This window comes from Bufo bufo, chromosome 2, assembly GCF_905171765.1.
Source record: "Bufo bufo chromosome 2, aBufBuf1.1, whole genome shotgun sequence".
In the NCBI taxonomy this organism is placed as follows: domain Eukaryota; kingdom Metazoa; phylum Chordata; class Amphibia; order Anura; family Bufonidae; genus Bufo; species Bufo bufo.
The window spans coordinates 351234842-351249301 of NC_053390.1; the positions used below are offsets into that span (position 1 = coordinate 351234842).

The 14460-nt window shown below is 45.0% G+C and overlaps 1 protein-coding gene across 3 annotated transcripts in view; it reads left to right on the forward strand.

Moving 5' to 3' along the window:
• APBA1 (amyloid beta precursor protein binding family A member 1) overlaps window positions 1-14460 on the forward strand; it is a 180111-nt gene that overhangs the window by 91441 nt on the left and 74210 nt on the right. For 2 of the 3 annotated variants that reach the window (XR_005776237.1, XM_040417091.1), the window contains exon 2: window positions 4959-6162. Coding sequence is in view for 1 of the 3 variants with exons in the window: in XM_040417091.1 (XP_040273025.1) it covers window positions 4996-6162 (1167 nt within the window). In the remaining 2 variants the exon portion in view is untranslated. Of the gene's footprint in view, window positions 1-4958; window positions 6163-14460 lie in introns of those variants that run through there. The other variant, XR_005776236.1, reaches the window with a different exon arrangement.

Consider the following 14460-nt stretch of genomic DNA (forward strand, 5'->3'; position numbering starts at 1 on the left):
CTGTGTGCTGCTATCTGATTATGGCCTGGGAATCAATCAGCTATGCCAGTGTCCCTTCTGGAACTGTAAATCACATTGCTAGTGCAAATCTGGCAATTTGTCATCATACAGTCTTCGGCTGCCTTGATAATAGATCTAGGCAACCTCGTGCCAAATGATATTAAATCTAACCTTATAAATCTAATGTTCCTCCATACATATTATACTGCGCTCCATGTGATATGTTCCCATTGTTTCCCTAAAATATATAATGAAAAAAAAATCCAAACATATTCCGAGTGCAAATAACTAATGTAAGAATAATGATGTGACCATTCATTTACTCATATATTCATCACAGCTTTCCATATGTTTAATATACTGTAGATATACTGTGTTACTTTTTAGGCAGCATTGACACGACCGTGCTGCCGCCGTGTGTTTCTGTGGGCTTCTGGGTCCATGCCTCCTCTCCGCAAAAGATAGGACATGTCCTATCTTTTGTTGTATCTTGCGAATCTCTGACCCATTCAAGTTAATGGGTCCGCACTGCGATTCGGAGTTCATGTTGCAGTCGTATGAATGCTTCCTTATTAGCACAGGACAGATCCCTTGTGGGTAAATTCTTGGGGCAGAAAGAGAAAAAAATATTATTTATTTTAAATTGATTCTTTTTAGTTAACTTTTTCTTATTAAAAATCATTTTTCTCTTTTGAACACCATTTCATTTTTAAGTCCAAAAAATCAGTGCTGATTAATTTATATATTTATATATTTAAAGCAACCAGATCTCCATTTGTCTGTTGCTGTGCATAGGCCGCCGACATCTCCTCTCTTCAGTCAGGCATGGACTTTGCAGTACTCATCCTCCCTGCTGCTCCATGCTGCAGGCTGCTCCTAGTCTTCTTCTCCCGCTTCCTGGTGCTCGCTCACTTAGGGCTAACCTTTTCCCAGGAAATGGCAGCATTCCTTGGGGTACATAGGGCACCTTCCCATATAGGTGCATGAGCAAAAGGCTCACAGCTTGTCTAGTCCTACAAAGTTACACTATTGTATCTTCTGACCTCAGCCTGTTTTTCGTATTGACCATGTGCCTCCTGTCCTGACATGTGCCTGATCACTGCATTGACCCTGTGCTGCCTATTTACCGTAGTGCACAAACTGTGGTTGTCCTGACTAGGGATGCAGCTATCGACTATTTTTTTAATCGAGTATTCTATCGATTTAATCGAGTACTCTAATAACAAAAAACTAATTAAAAGAACGTTTTTCTTTATAAAAACTAATTTTGCCCCCGTGCCATCAGCTTGCCCCCCAGTGCCACCAGCTTCCCCCGAGTGCCATCAGGTTCCCTCCAGTGCCACCAGCTGCCCCCTGAGTTCCACCAGCTGCTCTCCAGTGCCATCAGGTTCCCCTCAGTGCCATCAGCTGCCCCCTCTGTGCCACAAGTTTGCCCCCCAGTGCCACCAGCTTGCCCCCCAGCTCGTCCATCTTCTTCTCCCGCGTCCTGACGTCACACAGCATCAGGTCATAGTTCACGCTTATGTGCATTTTGTCCTCACTATGTGTCAGGAGGAAAGTGCAGCGCGGTGCAGGCCGGCGGGTGACCACAGAGCGGTGTGTAATAGCAAACGCTTCACTCCCACATGACATAAACGAATCCTACATGCAAAAAATTTACAGAGGATTTGTTTGTGTCGAATTACTCGATTCAATCGAGTAATTGTTTCAGCCCTAGTCCTGACCTCGGCTTGCCCTCTGCAATTGCCTGTCCCCTTGGTGCCAGTCACCAGTGTCCTTTGCCCTGTCTGGGTCAGCAGTCTCTGAGCATAGACTACTCCTAGAGGTGGCCCCTGCAGCAAAGTCCAGATCCCCATATTGGGATGAAAGGGTAAATACCAGGTGCCCACCTTAACAACACCCTCAAGAATAGCCCCTAGCCAAATCTGCTCACTGGCACAATGGGCCTACACTTTCTTCACATCACACATCAATTGAGTTAAAAGGAACCTGTCAGCATGAAGTTCTGACAGTCTCCCTGATCACAAATATGTTTTACTGCAGTGCTTCAGATAAGGCTACTTTCACACCTGCGTTAGGTGCGGATCCGTCTGGTATCTGCACAGACGGATCCGCACCTATAATGCAAACGCTTAGATCCGTTCAGAACGGATCCGTTTGCATTACCATGAAAAAAAAAAAAAAAAATTTTTTTTTTTGTTCATGATAATGCAAACGGATCCGTTTTGACTTTACATTGAAAGTCAATGGGGGACGGATCCGTTTGAAAATTGAGCCATACTGTGTCAACTTCAAACGGATCCGTCCCCATTGACTTAGGCTACTTTCACACTAGCGTTCGGGTGTCCGCTCGTGTGCTCCGTTTGAAGGGGCTCACGAGCGGCCCCGAACGCATCCGTCTGGCCCTAATGCATTCTCAGTGGAGGCGGATCCACTGAGAATGCATCCGCCTGCCAGCGTTCAGCCTCCGCTCCGCTCAGTGAGCGGACACCTGAACGCTGCTTGCAGCGTCCGGGTGTCCGCCTGGCCGTGCGGAGGCGAGCGGATCCGTCCACACTTACAATGTAAGTCAATGGGGACGGATCCGCTTGAAGATGACACTATATGGCTCAATCTTCAAGCGGATCCGTCCACCATTGACTTTCAATGTAAAGTCTGAACGGATCCGCTCAGGCTACTTTCAGACTTAGAAAATTTTCTAAGTAATAATGCAGACGGATCCGTTCTGAACGGATGCAAACGTCTGCATTATCGGAGCGGATCCGTCTGATGAAACATCAGACGGATCCGCTCCGAACGCTAGTGTGAAAGTAGCCTTACATTGTAAGTCTGGACTTATCCGTTTGCCTCCGCACGGCCAGGCGGACACCCGAACGCTGCAAGCTGCGTTCGGGTGTCCGCCTGCTAAGCGGAGCGGAGGACAAACGGTGCCAGACTGATGCATTCTGAGCGGATCCGCATCCACTCAGAATGCATTAGGGCTGAACGGATCTGTTCAGGGCCGCTTGTGAGCCCCTTCAAACGGAACTCACAAGCGGAGCCCCGAACGCTAGTGTGAAAGTAGCCTAAAACAGTTTCTAAGAAAATCTGGGCGAGGGGACGGGGAGAAGAGTCAAATTGCCTGTTCCTCATCAAAGTTCCAGGAAATGTTGATCGCGCTGCCTTATGAGTGTAGAGTTCGAATCTCAGACCCTTCTTTCCAATGTTCAGGTTAATCCACCTTGTAGCCAAACAATCTGTTACCAGCACTCACGTACACCTGCACCCTGCAGGCTGGAGGAATGGCTGATACCAGAGAGAACAAGAGCCCTGACTACCGACCAGGACCTGCCCAGTATCTGCTGCACTGCCAGAGCTCCTCATCAGCTTCTCTCCTTGCCTGCCTGATTGACAAGTTTCTCCCTATTTGTGCCTCAGAAGAGACCTGACAATAAAACGGAGTTGGGTGGGGATAATCTGGGGGAAGGTCTACCCTATGACGCTTCTTCCTGTTTCCAACTCATATTTTGAACACCGCAACATTGCAGAGAGAAACGTAGTTGCTTTTCGCCAGGTAACCTGTTGGTATTGCATGCCACACGTGGTTTTGGTAGCAGGCAGCCTTAGACAGGTTCCCATTATCTGATAAACGTCTGTTTGCCAGCAACTTGGACTAGGGGAAGCTTTATGCACACAGTACAGCTCCCATTTTATTGAAATGAAATCAACGTTGCTAGCTGACCAGCAGACAGATGCCCACCAATAACTTCATTTGACCAGAATACCCCTTTTAAATAGAAAAAATAAAATACAGATATGATTTTAATATTAAATAGATAAAGACAGTATATTATGGATTTATATTGATATAGATATAAGGTAGATATGCTAAAGAGATAGATATTAGAAAGTCAGATACATAATTGATAGATAGATGGATGATATATAGATATTAAATAGATTGATATGACATAGAGGGACGCTCACTTCAGGAGACTGTCTGATCTCTGCCCAGACTTCACCACCATGGAGGAGGAAGAGAGACTCTCCATACTGCTGGAGGAGGTGGAGAACACACCGGCCATAACAGCACAATATATTACTGCCTGCCATAGACTGAGAGGAGCCTGATATGTATATGGGCTCTTTCACACGAGCGGATGCTGTGCGTGGAATCCGCTGCGTGAAAGAGAGCCGAGCCCCACTCCGGACAGTAGAGACACGGAGGATTAACATGATTGATAATGCTCTGTGCCTCTCTGTGACCTTTTTACTACAAAATCACAGTGACAATTTTATCTCACTGTGATTTTGTAGTAAAAAGATCACAGAGAGGCATGGAGCATTATCAATCATGTTAGTGCTCCGTGTCTCTGCTGTCCGGAGCGGGGCTTGGTTCTCTTTCACGCAGCGGATTCCAGGCACGGCATCCGCCTGTGTGAAAGAGCCCTATAACTGATATGACTGTGTTTGCTACAAGAAAAAAATTGGGACACCAGAAAATGGTAGCAGTTTGGAGTATGTGAGCCGAGGTTTTTATCATCTGAGAAGATTGTTTACTTGCTGCAGTCATTCCCTGGAATGGTTTGGAGCGAGTGTGACAATTCTGTTTGTATCCTGCAGCATCTCAAGCCGTCTGTGCGGAAAGTGTATGTGAGTAAATAGAGCAGGAGAGGGAGGCAGCTTTTAGTGCATTTCTCACGCTTTAGGGCATTTACATGAAGAGAGACCGGCACAAAGGTGCAGAAGAGGTAGGGGACACGTTCTGCTGGATAATTCTTGTATGCCGTTCTTTCTCATGCTTTATGATCTTTTTTTTTCTGGTTAATTAGATTCCAGGTAGCTTTATTACAATATAATTGATATTACCATTGCTTTATACTCACTACTGCCTGCAATTTATCCTAGTACTGGAACCATATATGTTTGTTACCTTTATTATTACTAGAATCTTATACTTTGATTTTCTTTTTTTGCAGACAAGATGTTAATACTGTAAACGCCCCAAAATCTGCCATGAACCATCTAGACGGAGCACAAGAGGTGGAGGCAAGTGATGAGCCTGCCAATGCAGACATCAACGAGTCTGTGGAAGCTGACCTTGAACTGCCAGAAGTCGAAGAAGAACAACATGCATACGCGTCTCCTAACCTACGGCATACAGCCGGAGAGCAGGATGCAGGTTCTGGACAAGACGAAGAAGGAACACTTGCCAGATCTGCGAGTACAGAGAGTGGATTTCACAACCATACAGACACTGCAGAGGGGGATGTCATCACAGGTCAAGTAGATGGGTATGACCTTGACAGAGCTCAGGAAAATGAGGATGAGAATGCCTATGCTATTCACTACAGGCCCGAGTCTGAGGAATACACCGAGAACGCTGAGGCAGAGCATGGTGAGGTGCTACATAACAGGACTCTCCCCAATCATTTACATTTTCATGGTATGGAGTTGGACCATGAGGAGGCCATTAATGCAGCTTATTCCGGTTATGTCTACACACAAAGGTTATTTCACAGGGGTGAGGATGAGCAATATGCAGAACCGTATGCAGATTATGGACTGCAGGAACATGTGTATGAGGAAATAGGAGACACTCCTGATTTGGATATCACGGAAGGCCTCCGCCTTTATGAACAAGAGAGAGAAGAAGCTGATAATTATCGAAAAGAAGCCCTGGGTGCTCGCCTCCACCATTATGATGAGCGGTCTGATGGAGAGTCGGATAGTCCTGAAAAGGAGGCAGAGTTTGCGCCGTACCCGAGGATGGACAGTTATGAGCAAGAAGAAGATATTGATCAAATTGTGGCAGAGGTGAAACAAAGTATGAGCTCTCAAAGCCTAGACAAGGCGGCTGAGGATATGCCTGAAGCGGAACAAAGTATAGACCTCCCTGATCATTCCAAGGTTGTTGGTGGAGGGCATGTAACTAATGGGAACCTCTCTTCTGCCTCAAAAACTGCTGCTAATGCCGTGGAGATGGTGCAAAGGTACAGTAAGGAGAAGCGTGACGCCATTTCACTGGCTATCAAGGACATTAAGGAGGCTATAGAGGAAGTAAAGACTAGGACAATACGCTCCCCTTACACTCCTGATGAGCCAAAAGAGCCTATTTGGGTGATGAGGCAGGATATTAGTCCAACCAAGGACTGTGATGACCAAAGGCCACTAGATGGAGATGTAAGTATGTCTGGTATCTACTGCTCGACCGTCTTTTTTCAAACTGCTTTTTTCTTACTTCAGAGCCTGGAATATAGGAATGATCGTATTAGCAAATGTAGTGTGCAATGTAATATTTTACTCACCAATATGTCAATAAGGTAGACCGAATGAAACAAGCCCTATATCATATAATGGTATAAATGTATGTAAAAATGATATATTAAGGCTACATGCACACAAACGTTGTTTGTTTCCGTGCACGTTCCGTTTTTTTTGCGGATAGGATGCGGACCCATTCATTTCAATGGGTCCGCAAAAAATGCGGACAGCACACCATGTCCGCATCCGTATGTCCATTCCGTAGCCCCCCCAAAAAAAATAGAACATGTCCTATTCTTGTCTGTTTTAGGCATTGTTACAATGGATCCGCAAAAATTTTTTACGGATGGCATCTTTTTTTGCATCTACGGTCGTGTGCATGTAGCCTAATACATATACTGACAGTGGGTGATATTAATAAAATATAATGTACTATTGAAAAGGAACAAAAAGCATCTGGTCATTATGTCCCTAATAATGTTTTACTGTAAAACCACTTTATTACCCCCTCGTGCCATATACAAGTCGCCCATTTGAGGTCAGGGGTGCAGCGGTCTTCCCCAGTCTTGCCGCTTCACTCTGAGCTGGTGTAGGTCAGATGTGACTCTGCTCAGATCCTGCGCAGACACTGTCTTCTAGCATTTTCAGTGGCTATGCATTAAAGGGTTTCTATCACTTCGTATGACATAATTAGCTCTCAGACACTAGCGATCCGCTAGTGTCTGCTCTGGCCAACCATACTTAGGCTCCATTCACACGTCCGCAAAATGTGTCCGCATCCTTTCCGCAATTTTGCGGAAAGGGTGCGGACCCATTCATTCTCTATGGGGAGGGAATGTGCTGTCCGCATCCACATTTGCGGATCCGCACTTCCGCATCCGTGCTTCCGTTTCCGCAAAAAAATAGAACATGTCCTATTCTTGTCCGCAATTGCGGACAAGAACAGGCATATTCTATTATGTCGGCAATGTGCGGTCCGCAAAATGCGGAACGCACATTGCCGCTTTCCGTGTTTTGCGGATCCGTGTCTCCGTGTATCCGCAAAACACATTGCGGACGTGTGAATGGAGCCTAATATAACAGCTTTTGGGGCAGCCGTTTTGCTAAAAAAATAACTTTTATAAATATGCTAATGAGCCTCTAGGTGCTATGTGGGCGTCATTAGCACCTAGAGGCTCCGTCTACCTTCATACACAGCCACCGCCCAGCGCGTCCCTCCAGCCCGCCCATCTCCTGCTGAATGCGATCCTCCGTGTGACGCAACGGACGAATTCTCGCGCATGCGCCGTGCGCGGCTGTATTCGGCGCATGCGCAGTGAATGTCTGACCGCTTCCCTGCTCAGACATCTCCACTGCGCCTGTTCCTTGGAGCATTATGACGTCATCGGCGCAGGCGCAGTGGAGATGTCTGAGCAGGGAAGCGGTCAGACATTCACTGCGCATGCGCCGAATACAGCCGCACACGGCGCATGCGCGAGAATTCGTCCGTTGCGTCACACGGAGGATCGCATTCAGCAGGAGATGGGCGGGCTGGAGGGACGCGCTGGGCGGTGGCTGTGTATGAAGGTAGACGGAGCCTCTAGGTGCTAATGACGCCCACATAGCACCTAGAGGCTCATTAGCATATTTATAAAAGTTATTTTTTTTAGCAAAACGGCTGCCCCAAAAGCTGTTCTATTAGGATGGTTGGCCAGAGCAGACACTAGCGGATCGCTAGTGTCTGAGAGCTAATTATGTCATACGAAGTGATAGAAACCCTTTAAGCACAGTTGGATTTTATTTAGAGGTGATAAGCTCAATTTATTATTTGATAGCTTTAGTGTATGCAGTGCAACTGTTTAACTTATCAGTCTGTATATTCATTAGTTTCTTATACAAGGTTATTGTACTGGGGTTCAAAATGACAGGATTTGGCTCTGGAATTGTATTTCCAGCTTCCACTTTCATGATTGATTGGGCTACTAATAGATGCTTAACGTGTTTCACAGGCTATGTTCTATGTCCTTATAATCTAAAGCCCAGGAACCAATCCTGTCCAATATAAAAACTTAAACTGGATTTCTGGTACTTAAACGCTATGGATACCTTCAGAGGCATTTTTTTTTATGATTGCATTTTACTCATTTTTGGGCAAAAAATCATTTTTTCAGTGGGTCTTTATTAACCACCTCAGCCCCTATAGCTTAAACACCCTTAAAGACCAGGCCACTTTTTACACTTCTGACCTACCCTACTTTCACCGTTTATTGCTCGGTCATGCAACTTACCACCCAAATGAATTTTACCTCCTTTTCTTCTCACTAATAGAGCTTTCATTTGGTGGTATTTCATTGCTGCTGACATTTTTACTTTTTTTTGTTATTAATCGAAATTTAACGATTTTTTTGCAAAAAAATGAAATTTTTCACTTTCAGTTGTAAAATTTTGCAAAAAAAAAACGACATCCATATATACATTTTTCTCTAAATTTATTGTTCTACATGTCTTTGATTAAAAAAAAATGTTTGGGTAAAAAAAAAATGGTTTGGGTAAAAGTTATAGCGTTTACAAACTATGGTACAAAAATGTGAATTTCCGCTTTTTGAAGCAGCTCTGACTTTCTGAGCACCTGTCATGTTTCCTGAGGTTCTACAATGGCCAGACAGTACAAACACCCCACAAATGACCCCATTTCGGAAAGTAGACACCCTAAGGTATTCGCTGATGGGCATAGTGAGTTCATAGAACTTTTTATTTTTTGTCACAAGTTAGTGGAAAATGATGATTTTTTTATTTTTTTTCTTACAAAGTCTCATATTCCACTAACTTGTGACAAAAAATAAAAACTTCTATGAACTCACTATGCCCATCAGCGAATACCTTGGGGTCTCTTCTTTCCAAAATGGGGTCACTTGTGGGGTAGTTATACTGCCCTGGCATTCTAGGGGCCCAAATGTGTGGTAAGTAGTTTGAAATCAAAATGTGTAAAAAATGACCGGTGAAATCCGAAAGGTGGTCTTTGGAATGTGGGCCCCTTTGCCCACCTAGGCTGCAAAAAAGTGCCACACATGTGGTATCGCCGTACTCAGGAGAAGTTGGGGAATGTGTTTTGGGGTGTCATTTTACATATACCCATGCTGGGTGAGATAAATATCTTGGTCAAATGCCAACTTTGTATAAAAAAATTGGAAAAGTTGTCTTTTGCCAAGATATTTCTCTCACCCAGCATGGGTATATGTAAAATGACACCCCAAAACACATTCCCCAACTTCTCCTGAGTACGGAGATACCACATGTGTGACACTTTTTTGCAGCCTAGGTGGGCAAAGGGGCCCATATTCCAAAGAGCACCTTTCGGATTTCACCGGTCATTTTTTACACATTTTGATTTCAAACTTCTTACCACACATTTGGGCCCCTAGAATGCCAGGGCAGTATAACTACCCCACAAGTGACCCCATTTTGGAAAGAAGACACCCCAAGGTATTTCGTGATGGGCATAGTGAGTTCATGGAAGTTTTTATTTTTTGTCACAAGTTAGTGGAATATGAGACTTTGTAAGAAAAAAAAAAAAAAAAAAAAATCATCATTTTCCGCTAACTTGTGACAAAAAATATAAAATTCTAGGAACTCGCCATGCCCCTCACGGAATACCTTGGGGTGTCTTCTTTCCAAAATGGGGTCACTTGTGGGGTAGTTATACTGCCCTGGCATTTTCCAGGGGCCCTAATGTGTGGTAAGTAGGTAAATGACCTGTGAAATCCTAAAGGTGCTCTTTGGAATGTGGGCCACTTTGCCCACCTAGGCTGCAAAAAAGTGTCACACATGTGGTATCGCCGTATTCAGGAGAAGTTGGGCAATGTGTTTTGGGGTGTCTTTTTACATATACTCATGCTGGGTGAGAGAAATATCTCGGCAAAAGACAACTTTTCCCATTTTTTATACAAAGTTGGCATTTGACCAAGATATTTCTCTCACCCAGCATGGGTATATGTAAAATGACACCCCAAAACACATTGCCCAACTTCTCCTGAGTACGGCGATACCACATGTGTGACACTTTTTTGCAGCCTAGATGCGCAAAGGGGCCCACATTCCTTTTATGAGGGCATTTTTAGACATTTGGATCCCAGACTTCTTCTCACGCTTTAGGGCCCCTAGAATGCCAGGGCAGTATAAATACCCCACATGTGACCCCATTTTGGAAAGAAGACACCCCAAGGTATTCAATGAGGGGCATGGCGAGTTCATAGAATTTTTTTTTTTTTTGGCACAAGTTAGCGGAAATTGATTTTTTTTATTTTTTTTTCTCACAAAGTCTCCCTTTCCGCTAACTTGGGACAAAAATTTCAATCTTTCATGGACTCAATATGCCCTTCACGGAATACCTGGGGGTGTCTTCTTTCCGAAATGGGGTCACATGTGGGGTATTTATACTGCCCTGGCATTCTAGGGGCCCTAAAGCGTGAGAAGAAGTCTGGAATATAAATGTCTAAAAAATTTTACGCATTTGGATTCCGTGAGGGGTATGGTGAGTTCATGTGAGATTTTATTTTTTGACACAAGTTAGTGGAATATGAGACTTTGTAAGAAAAAAAAAAGAATTTCCGCTAACTTGGGCCAAAAAAATGTCTGAATGGAGCCTTACAGGGGGGGATCAATGACAGGGGGGTGATCAGGGAGTCTATATGGGGTGATCACCCCCCTGTCATTGATCACCCCCCTATAAGGCTCCATTCAGATGTCCGTATGTGTTTTGCGGATCCGATCCATGTATCCGTGGATCCGTAAAAATCATACGGACATCTGAATGCAGCCTTACAGGGGGGTGATCAATGACAGGGGGGTGATCAATGACAGGGGGGTGATCAGGGAGTCTATATGGGGTGATCACCCCCCCTGTAAGGCTCCATTCAGACGCCTGTATGTGTTTTGCGGATCCGATCCATCTATCAGTGGATCCGTAAAAATCATGCGGACGTCTGAATGGAGCTTTACAGGGGGGTGATCAATGACAGGGGGGTAATCAATGACAGGGGGGTGATCAGGGAGTCTATATGGGGTGATCACCACAGTCATTGATCACGCCCCTGTAAGGCTCCATTCAGACGTCCGTATGCGTTTTGCGGATCCGATCCATCTATCAGTGGATCCGTAAAAATCATGCGGACGTCTGAATGGAGCTTTACGGGGGGTAATCAATGACAGAGGGGTGATCAGGGAGTCTATATGGGGTGATCAGGGGCTAATAAGGGGTTAATAAGTGACAGGGGGGGGTGTAGTGTAGTGTGGTGCTTGGTGCTACATATTGCTGAGCTATCTGTGTCCTCTGGTGGTCGATCCAAACAAAAGGGACCACCAGAGGACCAGGTAGCAGGTATATTAGACGCTGTTATCAAAACAGCGTCTAATATACCTGTTAGGGGTTAAAAAAAATCACATCTCCAGCCTGCCAGCGAACGATCGCCACTGGCAGGCTGGAGATCCACTCGCTTACCTTTCGATCCTGTGAACGCGCGCGCCTGTGTGCGCGCGTTCACAGGAAATCTCGCGTCTCGCGAGAGGACGCGCCGGCGCGTCCAGGCGGAATGAATCAACCACCTCCAGGACGCGTCGCTGCGTTCGGCGGTCCGGAGGTGGTTAAAGGGGTATTCCCATCTCAGACAATGGGGGCATATCTCTAGGATATGCCCCCATTGTCTGATAGGTGCAGGTCTCAGAACAGAGCAGGGAAAGTGGTGGCTGAAGGACCCCGGGTTTTCTGGGGTCTGGCTACCACCAAGCGCTCTCCCCATAGTAGCGAATGGGAGCGCACTGCGCTTGCGCAGCCACCGCTCCCATTCATTTCTATGGGGCCTACGGAAATATTTTCAGCTGCCCCATATAAATGAATGGAGGGCAGCTGTGCATGCACAGTGCGCCCCCTGTTACTTTCGGGGCTCCCCCTCTTTCCTACCCCCTCCCTCCTTCTATGTTTATTGTTTATAGAGATCTCTGATCTCCTGACACACACACACACACACACTTATTTAAGCCATATTCTTATCAGTTTGATATAAATTGAGCTATATTGAGTGTTTATGAGACCAGGAGATAATAGATAAGAGCACATGAGCTGTCAGCTGATAGGATTCAAAGAAAACAAAGTGACAACTTGCAATCAGACAGATTTTTTTAACTTTTACAAAGCAACTGAATGAGGGACCTGCTCGCAAGAGCTTACAATTTATGTGGATGGCAACACAAAAGGTAACAAGTGCATGTTTTGTACAATGGTCCAGCCATCTTAACACAGTAGGGGAGTAGATATAAAACTGCATGAGCCATTAAGCAGGCAGTATCTGTAGTGCCTCTGAGTGCATGGGGAACTTAGATATTGATCTTCTATTCTCAGTATAGGTCATCAATATCAAAACCGCCGAGCTGTTTTGGGCAGCTATCTGCATCCAAAATCATATACAGTGGATGGAACCGTAAGCACAAGGCTCCATCCAATGTGTAATCTCATTCAATGAGAGCTGAGCTGTAGTATGCCGGTACTTAAAAACTACACAGTGGATGGAGCCTTCTGTCCTCTATATACAGGTGAAACTCGAAAAAATTTGAATATCGTGCAAAAGTCCATTTATTTCAGTAATGCAAATTAAAAGGAATTGCATTAATTCAGCTTAAAATTAGAATTTTGTGAAAAGGTTCAATATTCTAGGCTCAAAGTGTCATACTCTAGTCAGTAATTAACCCATACCCCCTGAGCAAAGGGTACCTCAAAATTGTGACTTTGGGATTTCATGTAAGCCATAATCATCCAAATTATAACAAATGAAGGCTTGGAATATCTCGCTTTGCATGTAATGAGTCTATCTCATATGTTAGTTTCACCTTTTAAGTTGCATTACTGAAATAAATGAACCAGCTGATTGGTGGAGGTGTGGGTTGTCGGACACACTGATTTAGATACGGTCCTGATCAAAAGTTTAAGACCACTTGAAAAATGGCAAAAAATCATATTTAGCATGGCTGGATCTTAACAAGGTTCCAAGTAGAGCTTCAACATGCAACAAGAAGAAATGGGAGTGAGACAAAACATTTTTTGAGCATTCAATTTAATGAAAACAACGAATAAACTGAAACAGGCTGTTTTTCAGCTGATCAAAAGTTTAGGACCACACCTCCAAAAAAAAACTACCCCCCCCCAAAACAGAAATCCAACTTCCAAACATGAACTCAGTAATGAGTAGCTCCGCCGTTATTGTTGATCACTTCAAAAATTAGTTTCGGCATGCTTGATGCAAGCGTTTCCATGAGGTGAGTGGGAACATTTCTCCAAGTGGTGAAGACTGCCGCACGAAGGCCATCTACTGTCTGGAACTGTTGTCCATTTTTGTAAACTTCCCTTGCCATCCATCCCCAAAGGTTCTCAATTGGATCTAGATCAGGGGAACACGCAGGATGGGCCAAAAGAGTGATGTTATTCTCCTGGAAGAAGTCCCTTGTCCTGCGGGCATTGTGTACTGTAGCGTTGTCCTGTTGAAAAACCCAGTCGTTACCACACAGACGAGGGCCCTCATGAGGAATGCTCTCTGCAACATCTGGACATAGCCAGCGGCCGTTTGACGCCCCTGCCCTTCCTGAAGCTCCATTGTTCCACTGAAGGAAAAAGCACCCCAGACCATTATGGTGCCCCCTCCACTGTGGCGCGTAGAAAACATCTCAGGTGGGATCTGCTTGTCATGCCAGTAACGTTGGAAACCATCAGGACCATCAAGGTTAAATTTTTTTCTCATCAAAGTCCAAACGAGCAGTTCTGTGGCGTTCAAGGAGACGAGGTCTTTGAAGAAGTTTTTTGTTTTTGAAGCCCTTCAGTCTCAGATGCCATCTGATGGTTATGGGGCTGCAGTCGGCACCAGTAAGGGCCTTAATTTGGGTCGAGGATCGTCCAGTGTCTTGACGGACAGCCAATTGGATCCTCCGGCTCAGTGCTGGTGAAATTTTTTTGGGTCTTCCACTTGACTTTTTTTGTTCCATAACCCTCAGGATCATTTAAGAAATTCCTAATGACTGTCTTACTGCGTCCCACCTCAGCAGCGATGGCGCGCTGTGAGAGACCCTGCTTATGCAGTTCAACAACCCGACCACGTTCAAAAAGGGAGAGTTTTTTTGCCTTTGCCATCACAACGTGTGACTACCTGACAGAAAATGACTATGGATCCACATCTTTGCACAGATTTGGCCTTTTAA